Source organism: Chelonia mydas, chromosome 2 (genome assembly GCF_015237465.2).
Source record: "Chelonia mydas isolate rCheMyd1 chromosome 2, rCheMyd1.pri.v2, whole genome shotgun sequence".
NCBI lineage: Eukaryota > Metazoa > Chordata > Testudines > Cheloniidae > Chelonia > Chelonia mydas.
Window position 1 is genome coordinate 240916607 of NC_057850.1, and position 16686 is coordinate 240933292.

At 42.0% G+C, this 16686-nt stretch overlaps 1 protein-coding gene across 5 annotated transcripts in view; it reads left to right on the plus strand.

Moving 5' to 3' along the window:
- ESYT2 (extended synaptotagmin 2) overlaps nucleotides 1-16686 on the plus strand; it is a 144754-nt gene that overhangs the window by 34278 nt on the left and 93790 nt on the right. For 3 of the 5 annotated variants that reach the window (XM_043541545.1, XM_027830924.3, XM_007054115.4), the window contains exons 2-4: nucleotides 4661-4702; nucleotides 5459-5593; nucleotides 14414-14490. In XM_043541545.1, the coding sequence (XP_043397480.1) occupies nucleotides 4661-4702; nucleotides 5459-5593; nucleotides 14414-14490 (254 nt within the window). The remainder of the gene's footprint in view (nucleotides 1-4660; nucleotides 4703-5458; nucleotides 5594-14413; nucleotides 14491-16686) is intronic. The other 2 variants (XM_043541546.1, XM_043541547.1) reach the window with 1 other exon arrangement.

Consider the following 16686-nt stretch of genomic DNA (forward strand, 5'->3'; position numbering starts at 1 on the left):
ACACTTGAGGCAACTTTTCCTCTTTTCCTCACAAGTATTATGCAAGACACAACAGCCAGCTGTAACTATAGAGATCTTCTGTCAGAGATGGCAGACAGCAAGAAGTGCTGTGTGGGATTTTTTTAAAAGGTGCAAAAATTATGGGACATTATGGGTGGCATTATGGGATGGAGGAAGTTGCATGATGGGAACTTGACCCCTTGCTACCAGTCTCCCTTGCCTGACTCATTTTGCCCTACCATGCTTTGCTAAAATTTCCCCAAAGACACTGTTCCAGAAGATGGTGAGTTGCACACTGGGTTATGTATCCATGGTACATTGCACTGTGCATCAGCGTAAGCACTCCTGGTGAGTACTTGCAATGCTTGTGCAAGGAGCCAAGTATGCACCTGCAGAAGTGATATAGTAACTATGGTAGCTTTATGCCAATGTAACTTGCATTGACCAAAGTTTGTAGTGTAGATGTGGTCAAAGTGTGATGGGTTCTAGTTAGTAGACCTTCCAACACAGAGTTGCAGAGCATCTAAAATGCAACCAAAACGTCAACTCTTGGCCAGCTTGGGCTGGGACCCCTTCAGAGTTAATAGACTTCATACTCTGGGGATAGGGGAAAATGCAAAAAATGTTGATTCAGAAGGTGCGCCATATGTATGCCATATGTCGCTCTGCTTGAACAAAAGTATATTTTTTATGTTCTGAGGACTTAAGGGTAGAATAATAAAGAGAGATCAGGATCTTGAAGGGTGCAGGTATGGAATTAAATTACATACTTTTTTTATGCTTAACTTTTAGTGTCTTCTTATGATTAGTAAAGGGACATCTAAAGGATTATATAGTTCCATACATTGTATACGGTTAGTACAAGTATTAAAAACAATGAGACCCTTTTTTATAAGGCATATACAAAAGTGTATGGAATGTGAATATAAGGCAAGTAAGTATTAATCTGAGCCAGAACACACATTTGTACCCTGTTAAGCAAGGCTTAATAGACACATTTTAGGTTAATTTAAGAGAATTTATAAACTAGTTTAATCTTTTGTCAGTTTGGCTTTTCCCCCCTCCTATTTATCTTTCCCACCTATCTAAAGCTATCCTGCATAATTCAGAAGCAACATGCACAGGAGGGAAGTGGGTGTGGGAGAGGCATGCAAAGAGAGACTGGAAGGAAAGGAGATGGAAATGCTACATGCAATATCAAATTCACATTTAGTTGAATGTCAGCTGTGTGCTTAGCATTGTTCAAAACACAGAGGTAGCGTGGTCCATGCATTAAGGAGCTTATGCTCCAAATTCTGGATGTCAAACATATATGTGGAGCAGGCCAAATTCCATTTTGGATTATGGTTTGTGGACAAGGTATATATTTAGGATTGAATACACCTCTCAATCCATAATGGATGTCAATGGGATGCTTCCACAAAGATCAACGGTGGAATATGAAATGTATGTAATATCTAGATTAGCCTATTTATTTGGTTAGTGCCTTACTGTCATATCAAGCAGCACTCACTGGGAAAATTATGCTCATCTTTAGGAACACTTTTATTTGCCAATTGTTCCTCTTCCTTCCCTATCTTTCTTTTTTCTACTTCTAGTCTTCTACCTTCCACTCCCCATTGTTTTTGTTCTCCCTTATTTGCAGAAGCTCCAAATCCGTGTTCTATGAAAACCCTCATCCTTATTCCATCCGCTCAAATGACCAGTACTTAAGTAGCTAATACTGCCATTTAAAATGTCAACATCCGGTTTTAGAGGTACCACATCAGTGAAACTAAGAGGGAATGGGAGAATTCTTGGAGCCATTGTGTCAGTGGGTCTGCAGACTCAGGAAGATAGCATTGCATCAATTTGAAAGGTGGGGGCTGCAACCTTGAGATCTAGAAACTTTTAAAACTTAGATGCTACAGAATCTGAATAGGTAATGTGTGAGCCAAAAAAATACAGAATTTTGTCCAGGATATTTTACACATCTTGTCTCAATGGACAAACTGTACAATTAACACAAAACACAGAAAATTGATTTACCACATAGTAGTGTGGTTATTCACACACACCTTGCCGCAATCCTAGATATTAAATAAAACAGTTGGTACAGTGGTTTATTACTGATAGACATCAGAATAACTTTGTTTTGAGGAAGCATTTGTAACAGGAGATTACAGCACATAATATCTCAAACAAATAGAAGCATGAAGGAAGGAATCGGGGTTCTGGAACAATTTTTATAGTGGGGGTGCAATTGAACCAAACTGTAAACCCTGTATATGATGGAAACCACTTCAAGCAAGAGCGTGTGGCAGCACCCACAGCACTGCTAGTTCCAGGTTCCAGCACCTGGAATATGAGATGCAGATATGTAGAAAGGAGAATTGTTCAGCTTTTTACAAACTTTATAAATGATAGCAACATACAGTACGTTATCTTATTCATCGACAGTAATCTGGTATCTTTCATCAGCAGTGATCAGTAGCAGGTGCTTTGAAGGAAGGCAAAAACCAGTTACTTAACCCCCACTTCCTAAATCTTCCTCCTTTCTTTTTTCTTTTTCTTATACCTTTCAACCCTTCTGAAGGAGCATAGGTTTTGAGAACCCTCACAAGACAAATATTGAATGAAAGTTCTATGTTTAATTATAAGTTCTGATTCAGTGTAAACATGAAACATACACATATGTACTATTTTGTTTTGTTGCAAATTCAAAAATGAATATTCCTACTAGATACTTTGTAGAGACATTTAAGTTTTGATTTCCCAGCTGTCTGCCTCTAAGTTAGCCTAGATTGCCCATCTATTAAATTCTACATTAATAAAATATTATAGTCTAGTACAGAGGAACACAAATATTCATTATTAATAGTTTTCATGCACTTAAACTCTTTAAGTAGGAAATCTATTTTGAACACATAGCCTTGTAGTGCAAGCCTTGTGGGGGTTCAGAGATTTACTTAAAGAACAAACCTCTTTATACAGAAAGGCAGAAAAATCTACCTATAGTTGTAATTCCAGGGTACATATCTGCTAACTGTAATGATTATACTGGACAAATTTCAGTGATGCATTAAAAAAAGAATTGCTTTTTCTGGAGAACAGGGATTCCCAAAACTTTGATGCGGGGGTCAATATTTGTAACTTTTAAAATGTCAGAACTACATAATTTTTTGTATCAAAACCACACATGTACATTCACATAACAATAGTTAAGAGAGGCAATCAGAGCAATCTCTTCTGCCACCACTTAATTGCAGTATGTGTGGTGTGTTTGGCATCCCCACTCAACATCATGTGTTTCTTCACTCTTCTGGCTCCCAGTAGCTTCTTACAAACTTTTTAAAAATTCAGGACGTGCTTTGAAAAACTTCCTTGTGGAATTTGAACCCACCGTGCTGAACTTCACTTTATAGCAGAATAAACAGTACTTAATCCTACATTGGTACCTACCAGGACACCCTTCCATAGGACCTCATAAGGAGGGAGAACCAGTCAGGGCTCTTGTCATCCCAACAAAGAGGGGAAAACTTTGGGCCTGACTGTGCGTAAGTGTCCCAACCTCAGGGCCACTGTTTACTCATGTGCTCTGCTACACTGGCTGCCTCTGCTACTTCTTGGGGTGACTTCCAGTCACTCCCCACGGGGGATTCTTACTGGTCACTCTGATGTTCCTGGGAATCTGTAACCTGGAAGTGGGGGCAGGGGAAAGGGTTTATAAATCCTCCCCTTTGGTGAATGACAGCTTCACACTTCAAGCCAAACAATCAGTCACAAAACTCCTCCACGTCACAAGTAGGCTGAGCGCCCATGATGAGGATGGTGGGGGGTGTGGTGTGTGTGTGTGTGTGTGTGTGAATCCTTAAAGGGGCCAAGGCTTTTCTTTCTCCTACTGGCCAGACAAAGCCTCCCTACCTCTGAGGCCTGGGGGGAGGAACAGGGAGTGGAGGCAATTTTAGACTGTAAAGTGAGAACAGACTAGAGAACTAGCAATGTATAAAGTAAAAATCTTATTTAAATGTCTTGAAATAGCTGTAAAATCATTAAATTAAAAAAAATCAGTCCATCCTTGTTTCATGGAAGCAATGCAGAGCATGACTGGCATGTATTTAACATCCACAGTTGCTTAATTCTTTTTCAAAAGTAGAAACTGAGATTTGTGTACGATTGTTTTTGCTCCTGATGAGCATACCTCATTCTTTTTCACTTCAGTTTTTTGAAGTCTTAATAACCACCAGACAAGTCATTTTTCAAAATCATCAGATAGTATTCTGGTGTCTCTCACAAAATACCCAAAAGAGAAGTTACCCTTGTACAGTGTCCTTAAAACTTAGAGGTATGTTGTATTGATTAATCTCGCTGTGGACTTGACTGTTGTATTTATTGGTCTCACACTATCATTTACACTGTGCTAAAACAATACTTCCTACACACCTGTACTATGGAGTATACATGAGTGTATATTTACCTGGTTTACAATTTTTTAATTGGCATTTACTTCAACTATTTAACCACGTTAATACATTCTTATTATGAATCTCAGGTCCTTGATAATTATTGGTTCTTTGTACCAATTCCCGATATTAAATTTATTGATTCTTATATACATTGTATTTTCATTAATTAAGTGTGGTTGTAATAATTGCTTTCCCCCCCACCCCTTTCTCCTTAGGTTCATTTTCCAGATACAGAAAGGGCAGAATGGCTAAATAAGGTAGGATGTTCTTCCAGATAGCTGTGGGACTCGAGGATAAAATATCTATTATCTTTTTACATTTGATGTCTTGGCAGTTGATCAGAGTACAGATCTTTACCCCACACACTAAATACAGTTTGGGAAAACGAAGGGCCAATCTTTCTTCAGTTGATAATTGTGACGCCATTGTAATGGTACTAAATCATGATCAGCCATTCTTGAACAGAGTGATCCATTTCAATCTGCATTAAAATAATTTCAGTCACACTTATTGACAGTCAACTGCAGATTCTAAGCATAAATTTACCTTGGTCTTGGCTCGTGTCCTAATGTACCATATACAAATAAACCGGTTTTGTATTTGTTTTATAAATGAACAGAACTTTGAAGTTCCATGTGTATAAAATAAAATAAAACACAGAACAATGCACCTTCAGTTGGTGTAGCGTCTTTCATTCAAACTGTATCCCAGAGCAATATTTTAGTAATAGGGAATATTAGAATAGAGAAATTAATATGTATAGTAATGGGCAAAAAAGTTCTCAAACAAGATATGAAAATAGATGGAGAATTAAGACGCTAGTCCAAGAAGGCTCTTCCATGTGGTAGGAAATGCAGAAGGGAGGGCTCTCTTGGCGAACGGCAGAGAGAAGAGTTGTAATGTATTTTAAAAAATCTTTTGCCTTGAAGACTTTGTCCACTGATGCGTGTTGAAACAATACAAATGTATATGTTTTTAACTGTTTAGTATAATCTTTATTTCTTTCTCCTCAGACTGTAAAACACTTGTGGCCTTTTATTTGCCAGTTTATTGAGAAACTTTTCAGAGAAACTATAGAACCAGCTGTGAGAGGAGCAAACAACCACCTTAGTACCTTCAGTTTCACAAAGATTGATATAGGTCACCAGGTCAGTTTCTTTTAACTTATGAGTTTTTAAATGTCTTTCTCTTGCTTTTTTAACATGATACATTAAAGTTACACAAGTAAGGCCTTTTGGTGACATTTGATTGTAAATTCTCAGGGGCAGAGAATGTCTTTGAATGTGTTTGTGCAACACCCAGCACAATGAGGTCCTGTTAAGGGCCTCTAGGTGCTACTACAATATAAATGTTAAATAATAAAATGCAAATGTGTGAGACTTGGGAGGCAAATTTAATGCTGCCTTTTGATCCAGGATCACCGTTGTGGAAAGATTATCCCACTTGTGGGAGAATGGCAAAGACAGTAATCCTTAATCTTAAAGGATTCCGATATTAACATAATTAAATGTAAGCCTTTCACTAATACCTTTTTAAATTAACTCAGTAGGCTTAAATGATACTTTAGGTGGAAGAATCTTATTTGCTTTGTTAATTAAAAAAAATCACTGCTGATCCCACTGGTAACAAATTTTGGGGAAAAAAAGACTAGTGTGAGGCCTATGATTTCAGTGGGGAGCACTAGTACGTTGGTTGAGTATGTATAATGCTACTGTTGTGCTACAGTACTACACTACTGTGAGTTACGTTCTTGAAGAAGGAATTACCCTCACCATTGTTTCCTTACACAGCAGAATCTTCATTCCAGCCTTGTATGGTGTGGCTATTAATGTCTCCTTGTGGTTGGTTAGGTGGCTGATTGCTAGTATAATGTAGCTATGGTGAAGCAAAAACAAAAAATAAAAAGATTGTAAAACATATATGAGAACTTGTGTAGCAAGCTTTTTGAGCATTCAAAAATTGATGCTTACCATTTTCTTCCCCCTTATCTTGAACAAATATTACCCTTCCCCTTTTCATGAATCTGACAGTGTTTGAAAGTCAGATTCATGCCTTGTGTTTCTCTGTTGACTTCAATGAGTTTAAATGAGTCTCAGCCTCCAGTGTAAGTCATAGGAGAAGCTCAGATATAGAGGTAACAATGTAGAGAAAATATTTGACAGCATACTTCCAGTCTAATTTAGAGAGAATGAAGTCTTGCTTATGTATTCATTGAACTTTAAGGATAGGATCCTGATTCATATTGCCACTTTAACTCAACGTTGCGGAACACACCAAAATTCCTCTCTCTGCTGGTCTGTCAGGAGCTTTTCAGAAGACTTCTGTTGCTTCTTTGATAGTTCTGGTTTGTTTGTATTTCCATTTCTTAGAACTTCAGTGCTGATAATTAAAGGATCAGATCCTGGCCACTGCTCTGGCCACTTTGCACTATGTCAGTGACACAAATGGTCTGTTCAGCTTCCTTAACAGTCAGCTGGGTATTCCTCTGGTAAGGGTGAATCTCTTGCTTGCAGAGAAGGCATGGCATGGCCAGAGCATGCTGCCTTCTAGCAGTCCCCAGCTGTGGAGCCCTTTGGGATTGTTCCAGCCAAATGAAATTGAGCTGCTCTGAGACTGCTTTGAATTACAACAAAGGCTAGAATGACCTCCAGTAACCTTTCAGATTGGGGAAATACAAAGATGGCTTAGAGCAACCAATATGCTTATGCTCATCTGTGTCAAGTGGAGCTGTAGAGCAGTTGAGGATGTAGTATCACGGAGCACATCACTGGACACCGTCAGTACCAGGTCGAGTAATTGAGAACGCTGGTCAGGGAAATAACCCACTTCCTTCTTTCCCTGACGAACCAAGGGACGCACCCCACCCATGTACTTATTCACTACACCAATATTGACTTGGACTCTAAATACATTCTATGGGTGGCGTACCCGAGATCACTTATCCACTGTCGTTTTTAAAAAACTCCTGCTCCCCAATCTGGGTCTGTGCCTGTTATGTACTATGTATATATCTTATTAACCTTGTAACCAACACTTGTAATCCCTCATAACCCAAGCCTGACCCCATATGTACAGTACCTTCCTTCTTAACTTGTGTAAATTTGATTTTAAACATTAACTTGAATATACTTTTTGTGTGTGGAAACGTCCTACATTGTTCTTCCAAGCTATCATGAATGTGAAGAATGGTTTCCAGTGGGGATTTCAAAGTGCTTGCTTCTCCTTTTCTCCCAGCTTGCCCACTGGGACTCAGGAGATCTGAGGTTCAACTTCCAGTGCTGCTACAGTCTCCCTGGTGATGTCGGTCAGACTCTCTGACTTCATTCCTCATCTGTAAAATGGGGATGATAATGCTTTCTTTCCTCCAACTTTTATCTGTCTTGTCTTTTTAGATTGTAAAGTTTGAGGCAGAGAATCTTACTGTGTGCTTGTACAGCACAGTGAACCCTGATCTCACTTGGTATCTTAAGGTGCATTTCTAATATAAATAGTAAATAATAAAGTATAAGCTGAACAAGGTTAGCTCTTCGATTGAAGAGATCCAGGAAAGGAAAACCCAGGAAGTGATGTTAATAAATAGGTGGGACTCTTCCAACTGTGTCAGTACTGAATCAGTGTCTGAGCATGGTGTTGTGAGTGGTGCAAGGTCAGGAGCAGAACCCTGTGATGTTGAATATGCTGTCTTTCATTTGGGACACAAAAATGAGGCTCTGATAAGGAATGAAATAAAGACAAGACTGATATTGTAATATCTAAAGAATCCTGGAGGTTAACCCTTACATTCGGGCCAAATTCCAATTCAGACAACTAAGTTGTGCATATGTGCCCTCAGCCCTGGTCTACACTAGGAGTTGAGGTCGAATTTAGCAGCGTTAAATCGATTTAACCCTGCACCCGTCCACACGACGAAGCCCTTTTTTTCGACTTAAAGGGCTCTTAAAATCAATTTCCTTACTCCACCCCCGACAAGGGGATTAGCGCTGAAATCGGCCTTGCTGGGTCAAATTTGGGGTACTGTGGACACAATTAGATGGCATTGGCCTCCGTGAGCTATCCCAGAGTGCTCCATTTTGACCGCTCTGGACAGCACTCTCAACTCAGATGCACTGGCCAGGGAGACAGGAAAAGGCCCGCGAACTTTTGAATTTCAATTTCCTGTTTGGCCAGCATGGCAAGCTGCAGGTGACCATGCAGAGCTCATCAACAGAGGTGACCATGCAGAGCTCATCAGCAGAGGTGACCATGATGGAGTCCCAGAATCACAAAAGAGCTCCAGCGTGGACCGAACGGTAGGTATGGGATCTGATCGCTGTATGGGGAGAGGAATCTGTGCTATCAGAATTCCGTTCCAGTTTTCGAAATGCCAAAACAATTGTCAAAATCTCCCAGGGCATGAAGGACAGAGGTCATAACAGGGACCCGAAGCAGTGCCGCGTGAAACTTAAGGAGCTGAGGCAAGCCTACCAGAAAACCAGAGAGGCGAACGGCCTCTCTGGGTCAGAGCCCAAAACATGCCACTTCTATGATGAGCTGCATGCCATTTTAGGGGGTTCAGCCTCCACTACCCCAGCCGTGTTGTTTGACTCCTTCAATGGAGATGGAGGCAACACGGAAGCAAGTTTTGGGGATGAGGAAGATGATGAGGTTGTAGATAGCTCACAGCAAGCGAGTGGAGAAACTGGTTTTCCCAACCGGCAGGAACTGTTTCTCGCCCTGGACCTGGAGCCAGTACCCCCCGAACCCACCCAAGCCTGCCTCCCGGACACGCCAGGCGGAGAAGGGACCTCGGGTGAGTGTACCTTTTAAAATACTGTACATGGTTTAAAAGCAAGCATGTTTAATGATTAATTTGCCCTGGCATTCGCAGCTCTCCTGGATGTACTCCCAAAGCCTTTGCTAAAGGTTTCTGGGGAGGGCAGCCTTATTCCATCCACCATGGCAGGACACTTTACCACTCCAGGCCAGTAGCATGTACTCGGGAATCATTGTAGAACAAAGCATTGCAGTGTATGTTTGCTGGCGTTCAAACAACATCTGTTCTTTATCTCTCTGTGTTATCCTCAGGAGAGTGATATCATTCATGGTCACCTGGTTGAAATAGGGTGCTTTTCTTAAGGGGACATTCAGAGGTGCCCGTTCCTGCTGGGTTGTTTGCCTGTGGCTGAGCAGAAATGTTCCCTGCTGTTAGCCACGGGGAAGGGGGAGGTGCTAGCCACACACTGGGGGAGGCAAAATGCGACCTTGGAACGAAAGCACATGTGCTATGTATGTAATGTTAACAGCAAGGTTTATCGTGAAAGAGTGTACCCATTGTTCTATAAAATGTGTCTTTTTAAATACCATTGTCCCTTTTTTTTTCTCCACCAGCTGCATGTGTTTCAGGGATCACAGGATCTTCTCCTTCCCAGAGGCTAGCGAAGATCAGAAGGTGAAAAAAACGCACTCGCGATGAAATGTTCTCTGACCTCATGCTGTCCTCCCACACTGACAGAGCACAAACAAATGCGTGGACGCAGACAATGTCAGAGTGCAGGAAAGCACAAAAAGACCGGGAGGAGAGGTGGCGGGCTGAAGAGAGTAAGTGGCGGGCTGAAGAGAGGGCTGAAGCTGAAAGGTGGAGGCAGCATGATGAGAGGAGGCAGGACTCGATGCTGAGGCTGCTGGAGGATCAAACTAATATGCTCCAGTGTATGGTTGAGCTGCAGGAAAGGCAGCAGGAACACAGACCGCCGCTACAGCCCCTGTGTAATCAACCACCCTCCTCCCCAAGTTCCATAGCCTCCTCACCCAGACGCCCAAGAACGCGGAGGGGGGCCTCCGGCCACCCAGCCACTCCACCCCAGAGGATTGCCCAAGCAACAGAAGGCTGGCATTCAATAAGTTTTAAAGTGGTGTGTGGCCTTGTCCTTCCTTCCTCCACCACCCCTCCTGGTGCTTCCCTCCACCACCACCTCTCCTGGGCTACCTTGGTAGTTATCCCCCTATTTGTGTGATGAATTAATAAAGAATGTATGAATGTGAAGCAACAATGACTTTATTGCCTCTGCAAGCGGTGATCGAAGGGGGGAGGGGAGGGTGGTTAGCTTACAGGGAAGTAGAGTGAACCAAGTGGGGGGGGAGGGGTTCATCAAGGAGAAACAAACAGAACTTTCACACCGTAGCCTGGCCAGTCATGAAACTGGTTTTCAAAGCTTCTCTGATGCGCACTGCGCCCTCCTGTGCTCTTCTAACCACCCTGTGCTCTTCTAAACCACCCTGCAATTTGCCTCAACCTCCCACCCCACCATAAACATCTCCCCCTTACTCTCACAGATATTGTGGAGTGCACAGCAAGCAGTAATAACAGTGGGAATATTGGTTTCGCTGAGGTCTAAGCGAGTAAGTAAACTGCACCTGTGCACTTTTAAACGTCCAAATGCACATTCTACCACCATTCTGCACTTGTAGTTGAACAGCTGTAGTTCAACTGTAGTTGAACGGCTCCTGACTACTGTCCAGGCTGCCTGTGTACGGCTTCATGAGCCATAGCATTAAGGGGTAGGCTGGGTCACCAAGGATAACTATAGGCATTTCAACATCCCCAACGGTTATTTTCTGGTCTGGGAATAAAGTCCCTTCCTGCAGCTTTTGAAACAGACCAGAGTTCCTGAAGATGCGAGCATCATGTACCTTTCCCGGCCATCCCATGTTGATGTTGGTGAAACGTCCCTTGTGATCCACCAGTGCTTGCAGCACTATTGAAAAGGACCCCTTACGGTTTATGTACTTGCCGGCTTGGTGCTCCAGTGCCAAGATAGGGATATGGGTTCCGTCTATGGCCCCACTACAGTTAGGGAATCCCATTGCAGCAAAGCCATCCACTGTGACCTGCACATTTCCCAGGGTCACTACCCTTGATATCAGCAGATCTTTGATTGCGTTGGCTACTTGCATCACAGCAGCCCCCACAGTTGATTTGCCCACTCCAAATTGATTCCTGACTGACTGGTAGCTGTCTGGCGTTGCAAGCTTCCACAGGGCTATTGCCACTCGCTTCTCAACTGTGAGGGCTGCTCTCATCTTGGTATTATTGCGCCTCAGGGCAGGGGAAAGCAAGTCAAAGTTCCATGGAAGTGCCCTTACGCATGCAAAAGTTTCGCAGCCACTGGGAATCGTCCCAGACCTGCAATGCTATGCGGTCCCACCAGTCTGTGCTTGTTTCCCTAGCCCAGAATCGGCATTCCACCGCATGAACCTGCCCCATTAGCACCATGATGCCCACATTGCCAGGGCCCATGCTTTGAGAGAAGTCTGTGTCCATGTCCTCATCACTCTCATCACCACGCTGACGTCGCCTACTCGCCCGGTTTCGATTTGGTGGGTTCTGGTGCTGCATATACTGCTGGATAATGCACGTGGTGTTTAATGTGCTCCTAATTGCCAAAGTGATCTGAGCGGGCTCCCATGCTTGCTGTGGTATGGTGTCTGCACAGAAAAAAGGCTCGGAACAATTGTCTGCCATTGCCCTGACGGAGGGAGGGGCGACTGACGACATGGCTTACAGGGTTGGCTTACAGGGAATTAAAATCAACAAAGAGGGTGGCTTTTCAAGAAACTGAATGGCCCCTTCAAGGATAGAACTCAAAACTGGGTTTAGCAGGCCGTTGATTTCACGGAGGGAGGGAGGAGAAAATGAATACAAAACAAATCTGGTCTATTTCTTGTTTTGAGCCACTTCATCTATCTTTATACATCTTGCTGGCAGCAGACTGTGCAGTATGACCACTAGCCATCATCATCTCCTGGGTGCTCGGCCGAAGATGGTGCAGTATGACTGCTGGTCATCATCTTCTGCTGGCTGCTGATTAAAAGACAGTGCACTGCCGGTAGGACTCAATCGCCATGAGACAAAACTTAAAAGGGAAATGACCTGGCTGAGTCACTCCCGGGTTTGCCCAGGCGCCCCTGACCTCATCGAGTCAGTTAAAAGAGTACCCAGGACTATGTCGACGATGGCTACCAGTCATACTGCACTGTCTGCTGCCAAAAGGCAATAAACTGCTGCTGTGTAGCAATGCAGTACCGCGTCTGCCAGCACCCAGGAGACATATGGTGATGGTTAGCTGCGCGGGCTCCATGCTTGCCGTGGTATGGCGTCTGCACAGGTAACTCAAGAAAAAAGGCGCAAAACGATTGTCTGCCCTTGCTTTCACGGAAGGAGGGAGAGAAGGGGGGCCTGACGATATGTACCCAGAACCACCCGTGACAATGTTTTAGCCCCATTAGGTACTGGGATTTCTACCCAGAATTCAAATGGGCGGCGGAGACTGTGGGAACTGTGGGATAGCTACCCACAGTGCAACGCTCCGGAAGTCGACGGTTGCCTCGGTACTGTGGACACACTCTGCTGACTACATGCACTTAGAGCATTTGTGTGAGGACACACAATTGACTGTATAAAAACGCTTTCTACAAAACTGACTTCTATAAATTCGACCTAATTTCATAGTGTAGACATACCCTCAGTGTGCACACTCACAGGAGTTGCACATGGGCAAAATTAACATTCTTACTTGTACCGAGAGAGGCTATAGCAAGATGGCTCTTTGTCTTCTCTAATAAGAACACGTATCATTCAAGAATTGTAAGAGACCTTCAGAAAGAAAGATACAGAACATGTATTTTTACATAATTAATTCTAGCATATCCTTTTAATACAATATAGAACTATAAAATCAATTCAAATTAGCCCAAGCTTCAATGTCTTAGAATCCTACCTTTCCACTAAAAAAGTTTCAGAGTAGCAGCTGTGTTAGTCTGTGTTCGCAAAAAGAAAAGGGGTACTTGTGGCACCTTAGAGACTAACCAATTTATTTGAGCTCATGAAAGCTTATGCTCAAATAAATTGGTTAGTTTCTAAGGTGCCACAAGTACTCCTTTTCTTTTTACTAAAAAAGTTGAAGTTTAAACTTCCATAAACGAGTCTTTTCATGATGTACTTTAGTTATTTTAGAAAAATCTAAAATGGAAACATTGGTTAGTGAACTAGTTCTAATGATATAGTTTGCTGTGAGTTGTAAGGAAGGATTCTTCCTCACTTACAAACAGCCAAGATAAAAATCTATAAAAACAGTCATTAAAGAACATTAAACAGAACTATATGCTTAGCCTCATCAGAGTGTGTGTCTAATTTCTTAATAAGAAAAGGAGTACTTGTGGCACCTTAGAGACTAACCAATTTATTTGAGCATGAGCTTTCGTGAGCTACAGCTCACTTCATTGTTCTCGGACCTGGTGTAGACCGGCCCAATTGTAGTACTCTGCTATACAAGGGTATTAAAGTTTGAATCTCTCTTTCACTTCTGAGGTCAGCAAGAGCTGAAAACTTTGCAGACTCTGTGGGCAAAAAAAAATATTCTTGAGGCTCCTATGTCACAGTTTCCCCACACTGGTTGATATGAATGAGTTGTAGTGTTCTAAATTGCATATGATTCCCATCAGCTTCCATTCAATGCTGCTGTTTTAACAAACCTGATAAAGGAAGTGATGGGACGTTTCTTTTTTGGGGGCGTGGGGAGAGAATTAGTGATGTTCCCTGTCAAGCAGGAAAGAGATTTTTAAGCAGAACAAAGGCTTAGCATAAAATATGTGGGTAAAGCCTGAAACCTAAGCCCTGGATGCTGTTTCCAGGAATGGTCTCGCAAGGTTTGTCGAGCTACAGCATGGCAGCACTTTGATTAAGCTGCGTACGTGGCCAGTAAATTTCCCCTCCTACTTCACTGTGTTAAATTGACAAATGTTTTAAATTGCATTTTTTAGTAATGCTTTGGTGAAATAATGTAGATAATAAATATGTAAGCAATTCCTGCTGCAACTTTATTTATGTTAATCAATACTAATCCTTCTGTTAAAGATAAGGTTCAAAACATGACAAATTTTTGAAGAAAGTTTAACGTCTTTAAATGGACACCCTGTTGTTATTGTTTCAGCCACTTCGGATCAATGGTGTAAAAGTGTACACTGAAAATGTAGATAAAAGACAGATCATTTTGGATCTTCAGATCAGGTAATCCTATTTATTTATTATCATATAAGAGCATGCACGTCCATTATAAAAATATTTTAGAATTTATGATTTGTTTATTTGGTTCTGCATTCATGTTATTGGGGTTTTTAGAACTGAATTTGTTAGGAGGTCATTCTCAGTTCTTTAAGCACAATTATATTAAGATATTACACTTGCATATAGTCATTACCTAAAGCAGTCTGTAAGTTTGCTTTATGAATACACAATTCAAAAATAACTTGAATTTTTCTAAAATGACAAGTCTTCCCAGTTCCCTGGCTGCCGGCACCGTGCCTGGGGCTCCACTCCCAGCCCCGCCCCCAGCCTTAGCCCTCTTACCCCTGTCCGCATCCCCCACTCCTGGAGACGCAGCCCCACTCCTGGTCCTGATTCTGGGGCCATAGACAAGATAAGGGTAGATGAGAGGTAAAAAGTTTGGGGATCACTGCCTTAGTCTCTGATTGCTAGAAGTTGGGAGTGGATGATAGGGGATGGATCACTAAGTGATAGCCTGTTCTGTTAATTCCCTCTGAAGCATCTGGCATTGGCCAATTCCGAAGACAGGATACTGGGCTAGATGGACCATTAGTCTGACCCAGTATGGCCATTCTTGTGTTTTTGTAGAAGTGAGAGAGCCATAGTGGTACTATTTGTCTTTCTGGCTTTCAATCTTGATTAACCTAGCAATGAATTTTCAGATGTGTGTATCTCATGGAGGATGTCTGCTATTGCAAGACTATTCCTTCATCCAGGAACAAACAGGCTTAAGATGAATACTTAGATGTAGTGGGTTTATTACTCTCATGGATCCTAAAAGAGAAAACAAGTAGAATTTATTCTACTGGATGTTGCAAAGTCCATAGTTTAGCTACCACATTAAATCAGTGAACATAGCTTTCATTTCCTCAAGGAGGCCTTATTATGGCAGTTTAGAGTGTACAGACAAAAAGTTCGGGTCTCTGTAGTCTGATGTTCTCAGCATGTTCAGTAAAGGAAGTTTTGTATGAATTCTGACTTTAAAAACTTCTTCAGGGCAGCAACTTTATTCCAACCCCCCAAGGTCATACAGCATGACATTGGAACCTCATTCTTTACAGCACAGATTGAACCCTTCCATAGATTACAAGGCCAGAAAGGCCCATTGTGATCATCTGTGTAACACAGGCCATAGAACTTCCCCAATATAATTCCTAGAAAAATCCAGTCTTGACAGAACGTGTCATATGCAGTGTTGTAGTCATGTAGAAGGTGTCATACATCTATCCATTAGCAGCCATCAGGAGGTCTACTGTATCTCCAATCAGACGAGTTTTATTTGAAGTTGGAAGCTTTCTCTAATGAGACCTAGTGTTACACATTTAGTTCTGTCTGATAGTCCTCAGAACTGTCATAATATTCATTCACTTAAAGAAATATTCCTCCTTTAGTTTAGCATCAGAGTCCAGGTTTTACAAGCACTAATCATCTCAGAGCAGGATATTCATGTGTCCTGTACTGAGATTTGCTAGATGGCCTTTAGTTAAACACATACTGCATATTCCTCATACAATCTTAGCCAATGTAATTTCTTTTGTTTTGGCAGAAGTCTTCTTAAGGCCTTTGTGCCCAGGCAAAGCAAGCAGTGATATATGTAATCTGCCTCATTTTGTTTGTCCAAATTTAAAGAATAATCCTGTTTCCCATCCTGGAAACACATCTGTATACCTTAGCATGAAGAATAGGAAAATTTATCTGTGCTTATCTGAAATTTTTCTTTCTTTGTGTAGGATCTGGCTCACCTTGTGACAAACAAATGATCCCGTATAAATTAATATACAAGGATTTGAGTTTGTTATGTAGAATTCACCATGCTCTGGAATAGGAGAAATGTTTTCCATAAGATGTACTCAACAGAGTCGAATTTAGGAAAGTAGATTTGAATTATCCTAGCTGTGGAAATTTCCTCAGCTGGAGGGTGCATCAGGAGATGGGGCACTTCTCTGTTGCCAGTGATTGACAAATCTGGTTCTGCCCAAGGTGCAAGCAGGCTGAAGTACCCAGTGTAATGGATCTGTGGACTTTGGGGCTTGTCTACCTGGAAAGTTAGAGCTCAACCAGCGAGGGTGTATTTACAGTACGCTGGCTACTCTCCACTAACTCCCTGTGTAGACATTCTTACTGCACACTAAAAGTGCCTTTGTGACCTTTACCTTAATT